This window comes from Spodoptera frugiperda, chromosome 31 (genome assembly GCF_023101765.2).
Source record: "Spodoptera frugiperda isolate SF20-4 chromosome 31, AGI-APGP_CSIRO_Sfru_2.0, whole genome shotgun sequence".
Taxonomy (NCBI): Eukaryota; Metazoa; Arthropoda; class Insecta; order Lepidoptera; family Noctuidae; genus Spodoptera; species Spodoptera frugiperda.
The window spans coordinates 428,447-448,554 of NC_064242.1; the positions used below are offsets into that span (position 1 = coordinate 428,447).

General features: G+C 37.2%; 1 protein-coding gene across 3 annotated transcripts; it reads right to left on the reverse strand.

Annotated features, from left to right (window-relative positions):
* Positions 1 to 374: 374 nt before the first annotated feature.
* Positions 375 to 19,895, reverse strand: LOC118276119 (thymosin beta). 3 transcript variants are annotated; one of them, XM_035594296.2, is made up of 6 exons: positions 19,684 to 19,852; positions 3,632 to 3,784; positions 3,019 to 3,132; positions 2,597 to 2,710; positions 2,082 to 2,195; positions 375 to 1,312 (listed from the first exon to the last, which is right to left on the reverse strand). In XM_035594296.2, the coding sequence occupies exons 2-6, from the start codon at positions 3,771 to 3,773 to the stop codon at positions 1,173 to 1,175; spliced, it is 624 nt and encodes a 207-aa protein (XP_035450189.1). In that variant the 5' UTR covers positions 3,774 to 3,784; positions 19,684 to 19,852; the 3' UTR covers positions 375 to 1,172. The 3 variants fall into 3 exon arrangements, with proteins under 3 accessions (XP_035450189.1, XP_035450190.1, XP_035450191.1); XM_035594297.2 differs by lacking the exon at positions 3,019 to 3,132 and having other exon boundaries at positions 19,684 to 19,895; XM_035594298.2 differs by lacking the exon at positions 2,082 to 2,195.
* Between the last annotated feature and the right edge of the window lie 213 nt (positions 19,896 to 20,108).

Below are 20,108 nucleotides of genomic sequence, written 5' to 3' on the forward strand. Positions count from 1 at the left end.
TTTTAACTTTTCGTGGTAATTTTTGTTGTTGTATGATGAATGGTCATGGACGGCCATTTAACGGAATTTGTTTCTATTGCTTATTTAAAGATTGCTTAATTCTTATTCATATTTATTGATTGCAATCAGTCATGGGTTTGACTCCCAGCTTAATAATATACCTACTAGTGTTTTATTTTTATATTTTTTTAACTGTTTATATAAGAGGATACGACTTTTACGAGGATTAGCTGGTAGTCAGATTGCTCAGTATATAGCATTATGCTCGTTCACTGGACACACGCATGGAATTTTAACCATTACTAAGGGACTCCCCTTCAATTTAGTTACCGTATATGTTATGCATTCATGAATAGGAAAATAAAACAAATGTATACTTTTATTCTATATTTATAAAAAGCACCGTCTGTAAAACATACAAAATTCCGGTAAAAATGGTTTATTGGCATCGACAGCATTATTATAAAAATGGAAAAATGTTTGATTAATTATTGTATATGATATAAAAATTATGACTGTTGACATCATTGCTTAGACAAACTATTGCTTTTCTTTTGTATTTAGACCAAACACTTACACCATAAAATGGTTGAGCAAGTAATATTGTTACAGTACTACATTCGATGATTATATTATTATTACTATATTTCTAAGTTAATACAATGCAAAAATACCATATCAACGCAGAAATAATGTTTAAAAAATTTAGACCCAAATGAGATTTGGTAACTACACTCCTAATTTATTGACCAGAGCATCGTACACGCGCAGATGCATAATTCAACCTAAGGGAGAACACAAGCACATAATGGAACTGAATTAAACAATAAATGTCGTACTTGGAGTGCAGTGTGTTCCCGACTTAAATAAATCAGTACTAGACATTCATACATAATACTCCTTTCAATATAAATTAAATTATAAAATGCTCGTAAAATACGCTTATTAAATATACATATACCGTTAAAAAGTGACATAGAAAATTTGGTTCCTATAAACTAATGATAAGGACCAGTTTACAAAGTCCATTCTAAGTCTAATCGAACCTGTCATTAGATAAAATAAAGACTTGTTTAAACGGACAGCGCAAACGGGCCTATGACTTATATCGAGTTTAAAATACGGGCGATACTAGCGAGATATAGTTGCGAGTGGTTATTTAATGAGGATGTTCAGGCTGTTTTCTCCTGCTCGATGACGTCCTTGGTGGGGAGAGGGTTCTTCTCGCACGTCTCGGTGTGCTTCAGCTTGGTAGGGTCGAAGTTCTCGATGCCGTTCAAGAACTTGTTCTTCTCCTTCTCCGCCTCGATAGCTGTGAGTGAGAAAATGTATGTAAGTGCATTGTCGTAAATTGGATGAAATAGATGAATTATTATTTATTACAATGCCTTTTTTTATTTTCTTCGTCGTGGGAACATTTATAAATATACAATTGTAAATGCACATGGGACTCAGGCCTGAAATAACAATTTGTGGATCACACAAAGAGTTTCTCCGTACGGGAATCGAACCCGCTACACATTGCACGGCAGCCAGTTGTCCAACCACCGCCCCAATAGTGTTGTCTGTTTAAAGAAAGTGAAGAATAGTGTCAAAATTTGGTAAGTTTTCAGTGTGATGGGGGTAATACTACAAAGAATATAGCGACGCTATTTTAATTATTTTGGTTGACCAAGGAAATAACAAATAAAGTAAAACATTTTGTCGACACGACTTAAACTAATGATTTTAAGTGGTAAGACTAAAGACGGAAACTGGTACAGATGTTGGACCCTCTACTGTGGGTCGGAAGTGTGTACAAACAAACAACTTTAGATCCAAAATAACAAATTATTCTTTGCGGGAATCAAATCCGCCATTCGTTGCGTTGTAGCCAGTTGGCCAGCTACCGCGCCAACCATAATCTTAACAGATATTACCTCAAAAGGATAATAATTCATCCGTATGATAAAGATGTTTCTAATATTGGTTTACGTAAAAATAAAGTTATAAAAGGCATGAAGCAGCAGGGCGTTCACACAAGAATGTAAATAAAAATATACACTGAATAGGCAGAAAATTATAAAGCAGCAAAAATAAACCTTCAATAGGCGGTAATGGGTTCTTTTCTTCTGTCGTGGTATGCTTCATCTGGCTCTTGTCGAAGTGTTCAACGCCGTCCAATAGATTCTGGTGCTGTTTCTCCGCGGCAACAACTGATGCAAAGCAAATCGTGCAAGGCAAAACATAATAAATACGAGTAAATAATAAAAGCATTGAAATCTCTCGTACTTGTAACACAATCATTCAATTAGAGGCAACATTTACATGCTAATTGGCACAGACACGATACGCATGTGCTTAAATGGAATAAAAAGCGTGTCATACCGTAAACGGTCACAAAAACATTGATAAGCTAATGAGTCTTGACTTCTTGAGTCATTAAAACCGCATAAGATTATCCAAAGTTTCCAGTATGTAATTCCATTATGGAATGCATTAGATTAGAAAAGTTATAACCAAAATATTTTGTATCTTTTAGTAAAAATTGCACATATACATGCATAACTTAGCGTAGTGGTGCTGGTGCAGATAAAAGAGTATCATAAAAGCATACCATCTTTGTCAGGAAGAGGGTTCTTTTCCTGTGTTTCTGTGTGCTTCAACCTGGTGGCATCGAACTTTTCAATACCATCGAACAGGGACTTTTGAGTTTTTTCAGTGGCAACATCTGTAAACCATAGACAATTTGTGTTAGGAAGAGCATTCGAATGTTTGAATTTCAAAATTTGGCGCACTCTCACAACGTCTAAAAACATGCGCGTTATTATTTTAGTAAAAGTTTGAAGATAGTTAGAATTACAACAATAACTGCACTGCAATGAGTCGTAAAATACATATTAGTTTCATAGTTTCCCCTGGTTTAGTTCCCCAGTTAAAATTAGAAGGAATGCGATGAGCACAAGCAGCCACGTCTCACAGGCGTATTGCGGCTGGCTATTATTTATTAGTGGCGCGGCATTCCACCCAGTGATATACCTAGTGCGTTCGGAAGCACATTTTTTTCCACCGTCTCCGTTTTCCTGAGGGAGGATGGCTGAAATTGTTCTACGCCTTGAAGTAGCGCGTTGTGTTGCTTTTCTTGCGCTACGTCTGTTGTGAATGAAAGTGTGTTACAAATAACTTGTACTCACGGAATTTTATGTTTTCAATTAAAGTGTGCTCAGCACGTGATTTGTGTTCTTAATGATTTGTTATGGATTTTCGATAAGGCGGATTACTACTTAATCTATGGCGATAAGTCATTGTGTAGGATTTTCAGTATTTATTCCAATTGTTATAGGTAGGTACCTGTTTTATCACCCACACAACACAACTCACACAAAGCGCGTGTTTCTGTGTATCGACCGGTGACATACTAGTCTAGAAACTTCAAGTAGGTAGGTACCTAAATATCTGAAGACCTCAATCTGTACTCATCAATGGTTTATTTGTCCAAATTCTAAAATTGTCAATATTAGTTATCATACCACACCATATTTGTACTATTAGGTACACCAGAGCAGACCCTCAAAACCTTCATCAAATATTAAAAAGTTATCTTTATTTTGCTCAATGTCTCCGTCTATACTATATCATGTCCTGAACATACCTTCGGCAGATGGCAGCACGATCTTCTCATTGGTGTCTACGTCACGCAGGCAGCTCTGGTTGAAGCCTTCCAACTGACTCTTCAGGTCGGTGGCTACCTTGGGCAGGTCCTTGAGGGAGGGGGCATCTACTGAGCACGCCATTTTTTATAAATCTGAAATCAAGGGAAAATGGAATTTAGATAAAGACGATAAGTACCTACTTATTAATAAATATTTCAACATTTTATGGGCGAAGAATCGTAGATTTTCTCATTAGGTACATCCAAAAGAAAGTTTAAGTCTGTCAAAAGGGCTATTGACCTTTCATTCAAAAGTGTATTTATGATATCACCCACACAAGAAAGGTGTTTGAATCTTATATGTATGTAAAGTTGCCTAATTTTCAAGTTAATTGAAGCATGCAGCGGTTCTACAATTTTCTTTGTTTGTATTTAGCTCAAGTATCGAGTCAATGTCGTTAAAAGTGAGTCAGAAGAAACGCATTTAACGACGTAAAAGAATGTTAGAAGTAACATTGGATGTGGGTGTATGGTACGGCTTTCACGTATCGCTGGCGGACTAAATTGGTTGTCGATGAAACATCGCATTAGCGGGCTTAGCGGCGCTGCTAGACCGACGCCCATTGCTTACTAACAACGAACAATCGATAAGAAACGTAGTTTACAAGAAATTAGTAGTTATCGAGACGTTTCGAACTGTTCCAAACAACAGTCTGCGTTCTGTTTAAATGTTAACGAACTTTACGTTCCATAGTGCAGAAACTTAATGCGTTTTCTAAATGAATTTTAATATTTTGTATTGTACAAATTCATTCAGTCATTTCCTCTCATTAATGAATCAGTAGACGGTGATATACAGAATGGCGTACATGATCTAGCAAAATGTAATTATTTCCTTCTCATTGATCATCATTAGTCCGTGGATTAACTGTCTTTCGCCACGGTTACCGCGACCTCTTCAATTACAAATCGCTTGTCGGCCGGAGAGTGAACTAACGGCAGTTTACGAAGCATAATATGCGTACCACAGCCATTGTTGGTAAGCTAACTGTTTATACCTTCGCCCACATGTAATGTAAGATGAAAACAAACTATATGAGGTTACTGTCTCATTACTACGAAGAATTTGGAATCATTTCTCTGAAAAAATCAAGTAAAAATTCGAAATTCTCTGAAATCGGATCAAGTACAGTAGAGTCCGTTTATAATGACATCGAAAGGAATTGACAAACACGTCATAATAAGCGGACGTCATACAAAGCGTTATGTATAAATGAAAATCTTTTTTATGTAAATATGTATGTATTAAGTATTTTAATACAGAAACATAGTATATTTGCATATGTGTAAGACCATATTAAATCAAAATCAAAATTGCACGTAATCAGCAGATTATTATAATAACACATACAAGTGTATTTTTTATTGTGAGTAATCTGTAATTTTTGTCTGCTTTTCAATTACTCACTGAGATTCAAAACAAAAACTAGGCACGTGCCGAACGTCGTCGGGAATTAACGAACATTATTGAAGGTAAAGAATCGTGCCGGTCATTATAACCGGACATAATTTATTAAAAATGGGTCATATAAAGCGGCATGTCACTGTAAGGGAAGTCATTATATCCGACTTTTTTATAAAGAATTTTATATGAAAACCAAACTTCGTCATGCAATTACGTTATAATAACCGGTTGGTCAATATAGGCGGAGTCATAATAAACGGATTCTTCTGTAGTCTATTCTATTCAGAATCCTTCACATTACAACATTGTAATTACTGTAAGCACAAACGCGTATTATGTGCGTTCAGATCCAATTTATTTCTCAAATCCAATTACAAGACCGCCCTTAGCATCCCTTTAGTATATAAAAAAATAAAAATGGTCTCGGTATTTTTCTGCCAGTCTGTATTCCCAATGCTATGATGAGCAAGCCACGGCCGCAATCGTAGCTAACGCTCGTCGCATATTAAAACACGGGGTCATTGTTGCCGACAACTCGGCGTGTATACTAAACCAGAATACATCCTGTGGACAGGGAAACAATCTTTTGTTTCTAAAAGGATGTTTGTTCAGGGTTCGTGTCATAGCATAAGGGTGCTTGATTACTACATTAATAAGGTTTTTCGGAAGTATGTTAAGTTTAGAGATAGCTAATTGAATCATAGTGATACTTCGGTCGTCGGCATACGTCAATGACACACCTCCCGCAAAAATTTTGCAAAAAATGGCGTGGCTTGTCTACTCAAATACAAAATAAGTTAGTTTCAAATTAATGTAAGCGTATAAAACCATAATAGTTCATAGATACATGTGTTATACATGAGGTAATGATGAATCAAAAGCGTCAAACCTAATAATAAGCGCGCGAGTAATAATAAAACGAGGATAAAGTCTATTCTCGTAACGCGTCCTGCAATAGAATGTTCCAGAAATGTCATTTGCATAATAGAGAACAGACTACAACAGTTTGTCGATAGTTTAGCACAATTCGTGTTGATATGGTTGATTGACATAATGCCATCACAATAGCGACCAGTTTTACTTGTTTGTTTAGCCAGCGAGGGTCATTGACCGAGAATTATTTAATTGTTTATTGTGCATAGTAAGTATTGTAGCTGCAAAGTATCACTGAGTCGCGTTGAAGCCTCAATGCTTGACCTATTCGTAGCTATCAAATAAACAAAGGCATCTGCTTACTGCATACATATTTTTATAACACTTGTATTTGCACATTACGTATTTTTCAACCTCTAACAACATTTAGCGAATTCTTAAGTGTTGAGTTCATGGACAGACAAACAAATACACATTTTAATGAGGCGATGATAAATCTCTGTGATGCGTAACCCTACAATTTCTTGCGTTGTTTTGATTAACCAAACGCATGGGACCAAAGATGCTTCCTTGTGATACCCCTGCCTGGCGGGCGATAGGCTGTAAAATTATAATAGCTTTCTTTATGACGCTAAGCAATTTATAAAACAGTAATTACAGCAATTGAAATTCAAATCAAATTGCTTGATGCTTGTAACTTTAGTAACTGCTTCGTCTGTTAAGCGATTAAAGTATTCAGTGGAATGAAGTGAGTAATATTTCGTCACAAGGGCGCCACGTACCTACATACCGGTTTTACATGTGTTGATAAATACGAAACCCGTGGAACATGTTGGGCTGGTGCACGGCGACATGATAACATAATTGCAACTCGCAAAATATACACAAAGTCAAAGTTTCGAAATAAAACGCACCTTGAAAAGGCGCTGTTGAACAGTCCCTTTATTTTTTCCTTCATGGGCTTCATGTATGGAATAAGATCCCTGTTGGTATTAACTATATTCATAGCTAAGAATACAATTCCTCATTGAGGATTACTCATTGTTTGGCTCAATTAATCAATTCAGCCAGCGGCAGTAGCCGGCTAGGGCGTGGACTTATCAGACATTCCAATAGGTACTAAGCATTGTGATCTTCTTTAGAATACATAATAGGGCCATATTTATATCGTAGATAGAGTAGTAGGTACTATATCAGCCTTACTTAACCCTTTGAGATGAGAAAGCACGAACTTTTTACTTGCAAAAGTTGTTGAGACGACTTTAGTAAGTTAACTAACTTTAAATTAGATAACTTCGTAAATACAGAAAAAAACGTCGGAAAGCTTTCCGAGGTCCCCCAAACAAATCCTTTGAAGATTACGTTACGGATATTTGCGAAGGATGGGACAAACAATATTACAGATGAAAAGAAACAACTGCCATCAAGGCAAGATGTTCAAACAAAATTGATATTTACACGAAACTTTCTTTACGAAATTTCGGAGCACATGTTTGTGTGGGAAGAACTTCATATTTTGAATGTAAACAAACAAGCGATCAATTTTACGAGAGTTCGGATCTTTATGGCCGTTTTAGTGCCTAACAAACCTAATGGCCTATGAAGCTGTGAATAAAATGGAAGAGCTTGTCTAACGACGAGAAATTGATGAAAAAGTAAGTTCTGGCAACAAACGCGGACTTCAGCGTCCACTAGGAAGTGCATAGAAGTTTGGCATTTAGATTTGGCAACTGGAACATTTGGAAGGGGACTATTTGGCACACAACTTTATCCACATAGGTATTCCAAAATAAACTTAGTGTGTTCCCAAACACTGGGAACTTCTAAATAAGGACCCGTCACTAACAAAACTTCCAAACAAAGTAATATATTTCTGAGTAAAACTTATAGGAAACTGCGACAAAGTTTCAAGATTCAGCCCGTCCTCCTTACTACTCGTACTCATTAAAACCGCGTTACACAACATTCTGTAAATGTACACAAAGTGAAAATGTCCGCTCTTTAAATAAATGTAAATTAAAGTTTATCGAACAATAAATTATAGCGGGGTATTTATCAATTGGCCTCAATAGGGCAGTCCTTGTTTATCCATGGCAGTCAGGTTTTTCAAGGTTTTGCAACCGATAACTGGTAGCTGGGGCATCCGATGCACCGAAACAGTCTAGTATTGTAGGAAGTTTACAATGGATAATTCCCATACACATAATATCCTGTTTTGTGGATAACTTGTTTATCTACGTAATGTATTTATGTACACAAGATAAACGAATATCTATGTAACATGTAAACATTGCAAAAAAGGCGCATAATCACAAATTAAACCACCAAATGGAACGTAAGTACTTGTATCCAGTCTAACAGAATCTGTATTGGCTTTTAAATTACTTAATCTAGACTTTACGAGCAATTTACTAAGTAAAACACTGTTCACTGTTCAGATATAGACTATTAAACACGGGTTTATTTGGCTTCAGATCTCCTAATATAGGTACGTACTGGTAAATGTTGTGTCGTGATTAAACTGACCACAAAATAGAACCCTTTCATTAGGTAAGTACCGAGGGTCTGAAGGACCTTTGAGTTCGGAAGGGATCTGAAGAAACTCAAGATCAATTCGGAAAGGTTGATTTAATTGGGAACTTCAGAAGTTGAGAAACATTACGAGTATCCACTAGTAGCCCTACCAATCTTTATAGTTGAAGTACCCAATCTTGAGGTACCTAATGAGATGTGTACCGAGGTAGATAAGTAGCAGCGTATTGGTTTGCGGTGAGGTGTTAGTTAACATAAATACGTCCCGCACGTATCTCGTTACTCGGCCGCGGCCCGTACCGCACGGCGCTTGCTCCGCTAATCAGAGCATGTTGCTTCTAATTAAACTCGAAGAAACTACTCGTTTAAGAATACCAGATTCTAGAAAATGCGATTTTTACCTTTTTTTGAGTCTTTATTTGCCAATAACGCCGAGGCTACATCGTCAGTTCACCGCCTGATTTCATACATTTCCAGAAAATTCCTAAATATTGGCATGGATTTAGTCATTTATTTATTAAAGTCGACGGATAATATATTTCGCCAAATCTTACTCACACTTATAGCCGAAATCTATGCGGTGAGGTCATCGCAGTCACGCCACATTACGATTTTATGCCCAACGGTGATAATAAAGTACGTTAGTGTAGCCCGTAGGATGCGTCATAATTGATTCATGCTACTCAAGCACCTTATTCATTTAGAAATACTTACATTTCTTTCTTGCGTCGAGAAAGGATGTGAGTCATGGCCGTGCCTGACAACATCGCGACATCGACACAGAAAAAAACAATGGGCCTTAAAGATATCACCATACCCTGGTGCTAACAATGGCTGTCACACACAGTCTAATGTGTCTGACCATCTGTGAGCCAGGCTCGTCTCTTCGAAATAAAATCAAGAGTTCTATTGTAACTTTAGATTAACTCAGCTTAACGGTCCGTGGCGTGTCATGGCGCCTTTCCAAAACCTTATAAGGTATAGAACAAGCAGAACGGGTACGTAAAACAACTCGTAATTCTCGACGCCATAAAAATACAACGCATGCGTGCGCACCATATGGTCGAAGTTTTCATAATGTCAGCCGAAATGTTTTTTTGTTAATCACCCGTAATCTAAAAAATAAGATGTGTTAATAAGATAGCATTGTTGCTTTAGAGATCTGTTTCTCATGGCAGCGAGCTTTATTGCTTGTAAACTCATTTAATTTTATGTAACACTGGCGTCCCCCATTTCGAAACGAATGATTTTAATTGTTGCTGTTGATGATGAATTCTCATGCACTCATTTTTATGCAAAACTAAGAATCGATTAAGTAACAGCGAAGTATTCGGCAACATTTGGGGGAATCAATACCGGCTTAATGGCAGTGTCTGCCGTATTTCGGTGGGGGAGCGTACAGTGAACCGCGTGACTCATGCGATGCACGTCTGCGGGGCCGACTCCGTAGAAAGTTTAAAGTTATTAAAATTTCACCGTAAGCAGATCGCTGGCCTCGACACGTACCGTTTTTGCTTATTTACAACTGCTACTGATATTTGCAATCGCGGTGTTACATCTCAAACCATCAGCCTGTTATTAAAGACGGGTAGCTTATGATTATTTCACCCGACAATTAACATTATCTTTAAATGCGATGGTTGAATGAAGAAACCGCTTCCGGGGAAACGTCTTACTTAGGTAATTCTAATAGGAACCACATGTTATTGGATATAAGGAAATACAAGAAAATTGTTGCACGAGGAAGCCTTTAACGTGTTACAAGTTAATCTTTCTCGGATGGAAACTGCACCGAGTGTCGTTTCCCTTTTACTTGGACAGGAAATAATGGATGCTTGACTAATTAGTAATGTCTTCCAATTGAGAATGTTAATTACGTATAATTAACATGCGTCAGTGACAGTAAGTACCTACTAACATGCGGGTAAAAGACTGCTTTGGCAACTGAAACTACAAAAATAAATCCTCAGATCTAAAGTCAAAATGGTCAAAAGATTTGGCAATAATTCCACAAAATTCTTCATGCATGATTAAAATTGCATAAAACACGTATTTACTACGACATTTATAAGGAGTGTGAAGACTTATATTGAGTCCAGAGGAATCTACGGACTTAGTTGTTCTATTTGAGGACAAGCGTAGGCGAGAGAGCAAACTAATAAAGCATTTGAAGACAGATCATCTAGGACTTTGAAAACTACATCGTAAGAATATAAGCAAGACGCAATTCAACTAACACTCGATGCAATGTTCAAAGCAATCAATGAACAGTATTGTCAAATAAGGGATTATCTAGAATCAAGATATGCCATGAATGCGAAGCCACGACCTTGCCGCTATTAATACGACTTAGGTGCACACGATCCAAGAGTCGTGACATCTGCAGCGCATAGCCGCTAACCTTGAGGCTAGGACTCCATACATGGTGCTCTCGTCACTTTCCACTATATGGGAATCAGGTCGAACCTACTCTATGCTTAGTTACGGCGAGGGTTCTGTACCAAAGAACCGTTCAGTTCCTATTGTCGTGTTCTTCTCACCCATCCTACTATCCACGTTTTCTTTCCGAATAGAATTCATTAACAGTTCTGTGTTCCCAGTTCCGTGCGCATAAGCAGCCTGGTGTCTTTATTTACTCGTGTCTCTGCAAATATGTTTTGGTTTCGTATTTCAGTCTGGCGTATGTCAGCCGCTAGCTTCCAGCCATCCATTGCTTGTCTCTTTTTTAATTCAATGTTCAGTAGATGTGGTTTCTCCAGATACTGACATTTTAAAATGTGATCTTTGCTTTGATCAAACACGAAGTAATTCAAGCTAACTAGTTTATACTTTATAGAAACCTAGGTGTTGGCTAGGTGCGACAAATGTCAGCTCTAGATGAAGTGTTTATGAGATTTATGAGTTGTCTCGTGAAAGATTTAATGCATCGTTGTAAATTATTAGCAGCAGGTGACTTAGGTGGGCGGTGAACGAGGTGACACTACTGGATCACTTGATCAACCTATTTCCTGATTGAATTACGTTCTGATGTTGGTGTAAATGGATTGTGAAATCTACAGAGATTATGATGCTGTTGATTATTAAAAATAACAGTATGGACCTCTGAAAAGAACAGACAGATATCAGTAGAAAAAAAAATGAAGTTTTGGTATTAGGTACGTTACTGTTTACTATAACCGAATCAGACTTGGCAATCTAAGTGCAGACCGCCTGATAACTAGGTATTATATAGATACTAGATACACTCCTCACAATTCCTGGAATAATATCGAAACCGGTCGAGCACTTGATCAATACACCTGAGTACATGTTTGCAACGGCATATTACATTATCTGTTACCACGGCGGCATATCCTTTATCGCGGCAATCCTTATAAATGTCAATATTCGGTTATCAGTTCCAGAACCGTCGGTGCCAAAGACGTGCTTCTATTTCGATAGTTTATCAATATGATTAATGCAGTTCCGATAATTACACAAAGGGTAACAAATAAACAACGTTGTTTATTAATTTATGTGAGCTTGTACTGCTAATTGAAGATTGTGATTGTTCTGACGAAATATTCAAAAGAGATGGGCAGTCAGATATGAAAATGCCAAATCATGAAGAAATACAGACAGAGTTAGAGCTACAAATCTTGAATAAGGAAAACTTTGAAACTTTTTACATAGGAAACATCAAAAACGAAACAGAATCTACCGTAATTTCACTCACAAAAACCAAGCGTAGGTAGGCATCAATCACACAAACCAAATTTCGTGTCTACCCTAGAAATCTCCTTGAAGCTTTGCGTCAGTTGGCACTGTTGATGCAAATCTGTTTAGGACGGTACAAACTAAACATTTTACGGCGAAACATGGCCGTAAAACAACAAATTGATGTACCTGTGCCATTTACGGAGTCCCCTATAAAGGGTTAAGTGTTCAAAGGGAGAGGTAATCAACCGTAGAGGGTAGGATTCGCCATTTTATCTGTCCGGCTTCGTGGTGTGATTTCTGACGGGATGCGTGGAATTTCAAGCGGAAAATACCTAACACAACCATATGCTCGTTAACGTATATAAACACCTACATAGTACACCCATTTAGTAACTAATTTTCCGTCAGCAGATTTGTTATGTAGGTAGGTAATTTTTCAAGAAATTCTACAAGAATCATCTCCGATCTATGCACTAATGAAAATCCATTCAGCAGTTTTTGAGTTTACAGCAGACACACAGTGGAGATGTTTTTGAGGATATAAAACCACTCCATAGGCCATAAGCATAAGGCAATACCTTTTCATAAGCACAGTGTTCATATAATTATATTGCTCTCGATATCTATCAAATTGTTTTGCATGAGTAACGAATACTTTATACACGCAATATCAAGTATATTACCTGGAAAAATATTGAACGTCCTAACAGGAAAACACTACATAGGTAAATAATAAGCATTGTATTGATAGGAATTTGTTCTTCATCGATGTTATAGTTTTAATTAATCTTGGTAAATAACAATAATATTTTACTTATTCTTATTAATATTACTGGATAAGCAAAACCCAACGATTTCACGGTACTAAAGATTATTAAGAATTCCGAGATCTCCGTCTCACAGGTCTTTGACCTAAATGCTTATTCTGATTCCTAAAATACGTCTGGAACAAATTGCCTACAGAGTTAGGCGCCTAAAATGTTTCTTTGGCTTGAAACTAACTGTTGAAATTATTTTTTGCAATAAAAGACATCTAACATAAATAACGGTAACGTTAGTAACTGCCTAAATACGAAATTTGCAAAACTTTTAATTACCCATAAAAGAAAACACTCATTACTGACTAGAAAGTCAGAGAAGTATCGTCCAATTTCTTCAATATTGAGTTTACAAAGAAGTAAAAATAAATTCGCAAATATGTATTCGCAATAATCATCCGAATTTATCACCGCCAACACAGTTTGGTGCTCGAAATAACGTCAGTGCATCAAAACAAGTAAAAGGCAACTGGAAAACAATCTGGCGCTATCGTCCAGCCAGACAGCTGCGGTGTCTGCCTGAGAATTTGGATCAATAAAGTGTTGCCATGTCTGAAATGCTATTTGTATTCCGCTGTTGTGCCTAATGAACCGTACAGGCTGAATGGTTGTTGCTTTTGCTCGAAAACTGCTGAATGAATTTGGATAAAAATTTGTCATACCATAGATACGTATGATGTGTACCTAGTTTTCTGTCCAGCTTTGCCAAGTCCGAGTAAGGTCCCACTTTAAACCTTTACAGAATTTTGAATCATTAAGCTAGTTAAGTTTCTACTCATCTCTACTATCCCACTTTTAAAGTCAACCTCTGTTTTATAATGCTATGTGTCATAGTAGCCCTTCACGACCCTCGCTCACTCATAGCAATGGAATGAATTCTTTAACTTTTACCTCTATATAACTTTTGTATGATTCACGTCAATTTATGTAATTAGTTCCGTATGATTCACGCATCCAGGTGCGCCGTATTATTTGTTTATACATTTTGTTTTATTAATTACTGCCTGGTCATATACTTATCAGAAATAATTATTCTAAAATCATTGAAGATTATTCATATTTTTCTGGGTCTCGTGATAAAGTTTATAATCTGGGTAGTTGTCCGATTAAACAAGTAATACTAATCAATACTTATTTGTTTTATTGTCCATCAGCTAGGTATTAGATAAGGTTTCAAAATAGATTGGAGGAAATTCGAAAGCAGATAGATACATAGACCTAATTGATTATTTGAATCCCGTAACAACGTCTGCTATGATATTTTGTTTTGTTTTGAAATAAGTACCGTACTTGAAATGTTTAGGCTTAGAACGAATTAATTCCAGTGCAAAATCCATTTAAGGTAACATAGGAAATAGCTTTAAAAATTATAATCAATACGACTCCCAGATTGAATAGAATTCCATGGAAACGTAAGAACTATTTGAAATATTGCCAAGCAGAATGCAGAGGGATAGAAGTGAAGTGATCCATCACTACAATCTAGCCGGCTAAGGCATTGACAGGACAGCCGAAGGAACGTATCGGATATGTTGTAATCAATAAGATGGCGCGGACTGCTTGAGTAAATCTTTAAACGGGATAAAATAACTGGTTAACAGAGATATTGCTTCGTCACTTAGCACATCAATCTTAGGTCCCGTTCAGTTCAAGATTCAATAAATTGTGCAGCTATCTAGGGTACGCTCAGATTAATAATGTTCTGAGCAAGATCACCTAAGTGAGGTTCCTAGATTTCGTCGAATCATGTTGTTTAACTAGTGCTAGACTGGAGTTCAGTGTTAGTTACGGTTTGTTGAAGTGTTCCTCATTAATATTTATTTTAAAATATCTAGGTACCTATATTTACTTACAGTAGGTAAGATTTCTTTTACTTTATCCAAAGTAGCCCAGTACCTATGAAATGATTGGAACGTCTTTTCTGATCAAAAATTTGCCTTTATCATGTAAGAATCTATGGCAGCCTAGGCATGCGAGTCTTGAACGAAGTTCTCCGGTTATGTAATTGAATTACGAACATTTCCTCAGCGTAGTAGAGTGAAACAATCGATGCCGCATTGTCCGGCCTGCATTGTTGGACGAGTCGTGACTCACCGTCACACTGGATCTTTACAGTCGCTACTTTCATTGTACGCTACGCGTGTATGCCAAGGTATTCCACGTTGCTAACAGATTATAGTGGAACCAGTCCTGTAGTACTACGACACTACAAGTTACGCAGGTCTCCGCAGCCATGAATGTTACTAAATTACCTACGTACAGGTACACTACAGACTACAGCGCCGTGCCTGAATGTTATCCGATATATTTAGCTTTTGTCCCAAATGTTTCCATCAAGGATTATTTTTGTAAAAGGTCAGCTTTAACAAGAATGTGTGCCGAGAAAGTTGTTCTTAATAAGATAGCTCTGATGGCACGTTTTATTATGATCTTTATGTATATTAAGCTAGATCTATTTTTAGCTTTCCCCTCGTCAGTAAAGAAAACAAACGTGCAGATGGTTTCTATTAGATTAGACAAATAACGGCTTATTTTCAAGGACACTATCTTTTCTGAATAGTTGACAAATAAACTGAAGTACTTGGAGAATGCTAGTGACAATTTAAACTTTTTGAAATCAACGTCTGATTAACGAGAGGCCATCTTGAAATTGAAATGTCATCTGTCATGCCGATCTCTACTCCGTCGACATAAAATCTGTCCGTTTCACTGCACTTGTAAACGCTAAGTATCCAATATAACCTCGGCTTTCCATTTTCTTTGACGAAGTCATTAATTAAAACTGCAAAGCTCTCTTCATGTCAATTACTCCCCCCGCCGTGGTACGCAACTTTCAGTCGTTATTAGAAAAGCTTGAAAACCCAATTAGTGTTCGTATATTTCAAAAGATTAGATTAATTGGCATAAATTGATTGAATGGCAAAGCTTTCAACGTGGGGAACTATTGTGATTTGTGTTTATAAATAAAGTTTCAGACAGCGAATTGTATAGATTATTGTAACCGTATTAATTTATTATTAAGAAATAGGAATAGTTTAGAATAAATAAGAATATCTTTAATCTAATTTATAAGTAAGGTATCTTACTTCCATAAAACTGTCAGCATAAATAACCAAAACATTAAATTATGATTATTTTCATAGGCCATTAAGATGTCTGCAGAACGTTAAAGGATTACTAATACTTTTTTGGTGTGTAAACTGTCGTTATAATAGCAGGCTGGATATTTACGGTGCAGTTTGTCACCCTCGCGTAGGGCAAGGGCGCACGCCGACGTCCCCTCGACTTAATATGCCAAGGGCAACGTATATATTCGTCTATGCCAATATAAGTGCAGTTAGATCTGAATACTAAATCAAGCTAATGTTTTTATTGCAGAATATAAAAGTTGGTAAAATAAAAATAACGCTATTTTCAGCAAACGCGCATATTTATTTGTATAAATTAGCATAATATAATAATGCTCTAGATTTATCTAAAGTAAGCTGATGCATGAATAATAAATTCGTCTGGAATAAATTCACAAAGTCATCGCAATTAAGTTGACTAATTAGTAATAATAAAATGGTCTAAAATTCAAATAAGGTGTGAATTACCGCGCCGGTGTCATTGACCTCGTCTAAGCTAGAGCGTATATATCAGAGATACGTCTCAAATTTTATGGAGCGTCAAGCCAGCGGTCCAGCATTGGCAATTAAGAGATTTTCAAGTGTAAGCATCTCACGGATGGGTGAGGAAGCCAAGCCACGGCGTAATGTCTGTGCGCCACATTTTTTACTTGATCTTAATCTTTCGGTATGCACCAGATTAATTTAGAATCACCTCTCGCTAAACGTAATTAATTAGCTAACAAAAAAACTAAGCAAACTAACAATTTCTTTGTTCAATTTCGGGAGTAATAAACGGAAAATGGTAAGGAATAAATTATTCCGAGTTTCAGACTTCTTTCCTCGGGTAAAATTGCGTATCTTTTTTATTATAACTTGGGTGGGCAGTCGCAGCACGTTCCGATGTGGTTCCCCTCGCCGTTTATTGATCTATAAACCAACACAGGGTACCTAGGGCTTCATAATATATGCGTCGCTGGGGGACAGGAAGGTTGCCACCCTCGCCAAATTTTGGCCGGTAGGCACTTCCGTTTTTAGGTTTCCTTTATAAAGCTTTGGACCGTAATAAAGCCTATGTAAAACAAAGTTATATTTAAGCAAAAACGAGTCTTTAACTCGAATTTTCTAGACCACGTGGTTGCATTAATTCAGAAGGAATCCTCTAATTTTCTCGCACCTCAATTTGGCAACCGCACAAACGTTACCTCGTTACATTTATGAGATAACTTTATTAATACTTAAACACGACACGGCTGACAACAAAGGTAATAACAATCTACACGAGTGTTTATCCCATCTTCCTCCCAACAGAATTGAGTACTAACTCGATTAAACCCCTCGCAGACAACCCTAACTAACAGTTAGGCATTAGGGGTGCGACGCGTCGTTTGGGCTCCGGGCAATCGATTCGCGTATTCGGGAAGTTATTTCCTCCCTTTCTAGCACATAGCGTCTGTGCATTCCCCTCTCTTTCGCACATGAGGCAGTGTCCTGTCTGGACAGATTTCATTACGAACCAACGCACTTGCAACCATGTACATGTACATTGGAGGTATTGAGCTGCGTTATACATACAGACAGACATACATACAATACATACACGACAAGGAAATGTTTCGAGCACAACCAACAGGACCGAATTGACCGACAATCAACCAATGAATCACATTTTACGGTAGAAAAACATTTTAATTTGAATTGAAACAATAACAGGGAAAAAATTACAAGTAATTCTTGTGTGTTTTACAGAAGAATTGAACACATGTGTACCTGCTTCAAAAGGTACTAATGGTGATGGACAAACAATAAATCAATCAAATATAAAACTGGTTCTACAGATAGAGGTGTTGGTGTGACTTCCTATACATGATGACAAAACAATGACGAGTATGTATTAGCGTGTGTACTAATTATAGATTTCGTCAATGATTATCGTTCGATACTCCATGATGCGTGAAAGCGGCGAAAGTCCCACCGTTCACGCGAACCGGTTAACTCTTTTGTAATTATCAATCGTGGTTTATGACTACCGTGCATTTTTTACCAACTCGATAACATGTCCCATTAGGCGGCATAAACATTTTTATCTTGACAAAAAAAATGCCAGCTAGGAAAAAGCTAAGGGGCTTTGAGGATGGTTCTCTTCAATCCAGTAGCTGTCTAAGCTATGTACTTACAAAGACTAAATAACTAATTTGTGAACAACTTTAAAGCTTCAAAATTGAATATCAGTAACCGATTTATTATTCAAAACATCAACGGTCGGTTATTGGTTGTGTCAAGCATGTGTTGTGCATTAGTCAGATTTCTATATTTAGCGGCCGGCTGATACAAAACTTGAGTTCATTAACACTCGTCAATGGCTTCTGTTAAGCCTAAGGGCCTCCATAAACTGTGAGCCTTCACTGTGTCAGGCTTATAGACAGTTACATGACAATTGTAGATTGTATCGAGTGCTCAAGTACTTAGTTAGGTACCTACGCTTTTTTCATAAAACAAGGATGCCTTTACGATGACCAACCTCTTCATCTGTGAACTCTCGACCATATTTTCGAGTCTCAAGTTGAACGACACGACACACGATTTAGTTAGCGAGACGGGTTAATTGTATTTATTAACATAATATCGCATGATGTTAAACGAACCATAACGGAACGGTGAATTCTGTTGTTTCTCTAGCTTTTTTTTTTCGGTTTCAAAAAATGTTTCACGAAAACTTCTTTGCGATTAACTTCCCGGTAGAAAAGCCGGTTGTTTGGTCAACAAATACCAATTTTACGATTTTATCGTAACTCTAAACATGAGTCTTTGTTGTAACGCCCTCGTACTTCCATACAACCCTCTGAATGTGTCTCTTTGTAATTTTAATGAGCCTGACACCATTCCCCTGATTTGTCAACATTATTTTCCATAATATCGTGTCGTTATACTGGCTATTATAAACAAAGAAGGAAAATAAATCAATTTACTATCTATAAATATGGCTCTAAAACATACCAGAGGTATCAGGCATTGTTAAAACATGGTTATGGAGCATTGTTACAGTGTAGGTAGGAAGGAAAACCAACAAGTTATATTTATCACCGCATACACCGGCAAAACAACAATCAAATTCATACAGGAGCGCGTCAAAGACAAATTACTCGTTACGGATTCGAGTACAAACTGTAACCGAACAATAAAAAATGCGCGACGTTTGCTTTATAAACAGAATAGCAGCGCGCGATAAAAAGAATGAAGTCATACAACCGCTCCCATTCCAAGTGTCAAACAAAGATTTCGATAACCAGAAAACATGATTTAATTTCCAATTCGATTCATCGTAATGGCACAAACTGTTCAAAAGGAATTCCTGATCAATGAGTACGCGATGCCGCTACACCACCTCCTGTACAGCCGATCGCCGGTTCCCGAGGGAGGGACTCCGCAACCGTTCGATAATCATGTAAAACTACGCAAACTTGAATCGTTGCTCATATTTTTTTTATTGGAATAAAAAAAGAATAAAATTCTTCAACGATTTAGTAAAGAACCGGTTAAAATAAAAGTGTAACTTACCAAGTGTTTTTTGATGTGGAGAAAGCAAGGCGACGGTCCGTGCACTGTACAGCGACGTCAAAACGCGACTGAGGCGAGCAGGCACAAGTTGTGTGCGGGCGTGCGAGCCGGGGGTGGCGTGGCCGGAGTGGCGGCACTCTCGCGGCACTCGCGGTGCCACGGGTACAATAATAATACTTTATACGTGTTGCGATGATTCACAGCATTCAAGCTATCGCTTTAAAAACAAAATAATGAAGGAAATATGTCTAAATTGATGACATCATTGATCGTATGTAAATAAATTGTGTGGAACCAGGCTCGATTAAGCTAAGCTAGATAAAGGGCGCCTGTATAACAATCAAGTCTTCTTATTGTTACTTTTATAATTAACATTCCGCAGTTTATGTGATTGTTTTCATTTATACGACTTTGTGGGCTGTATT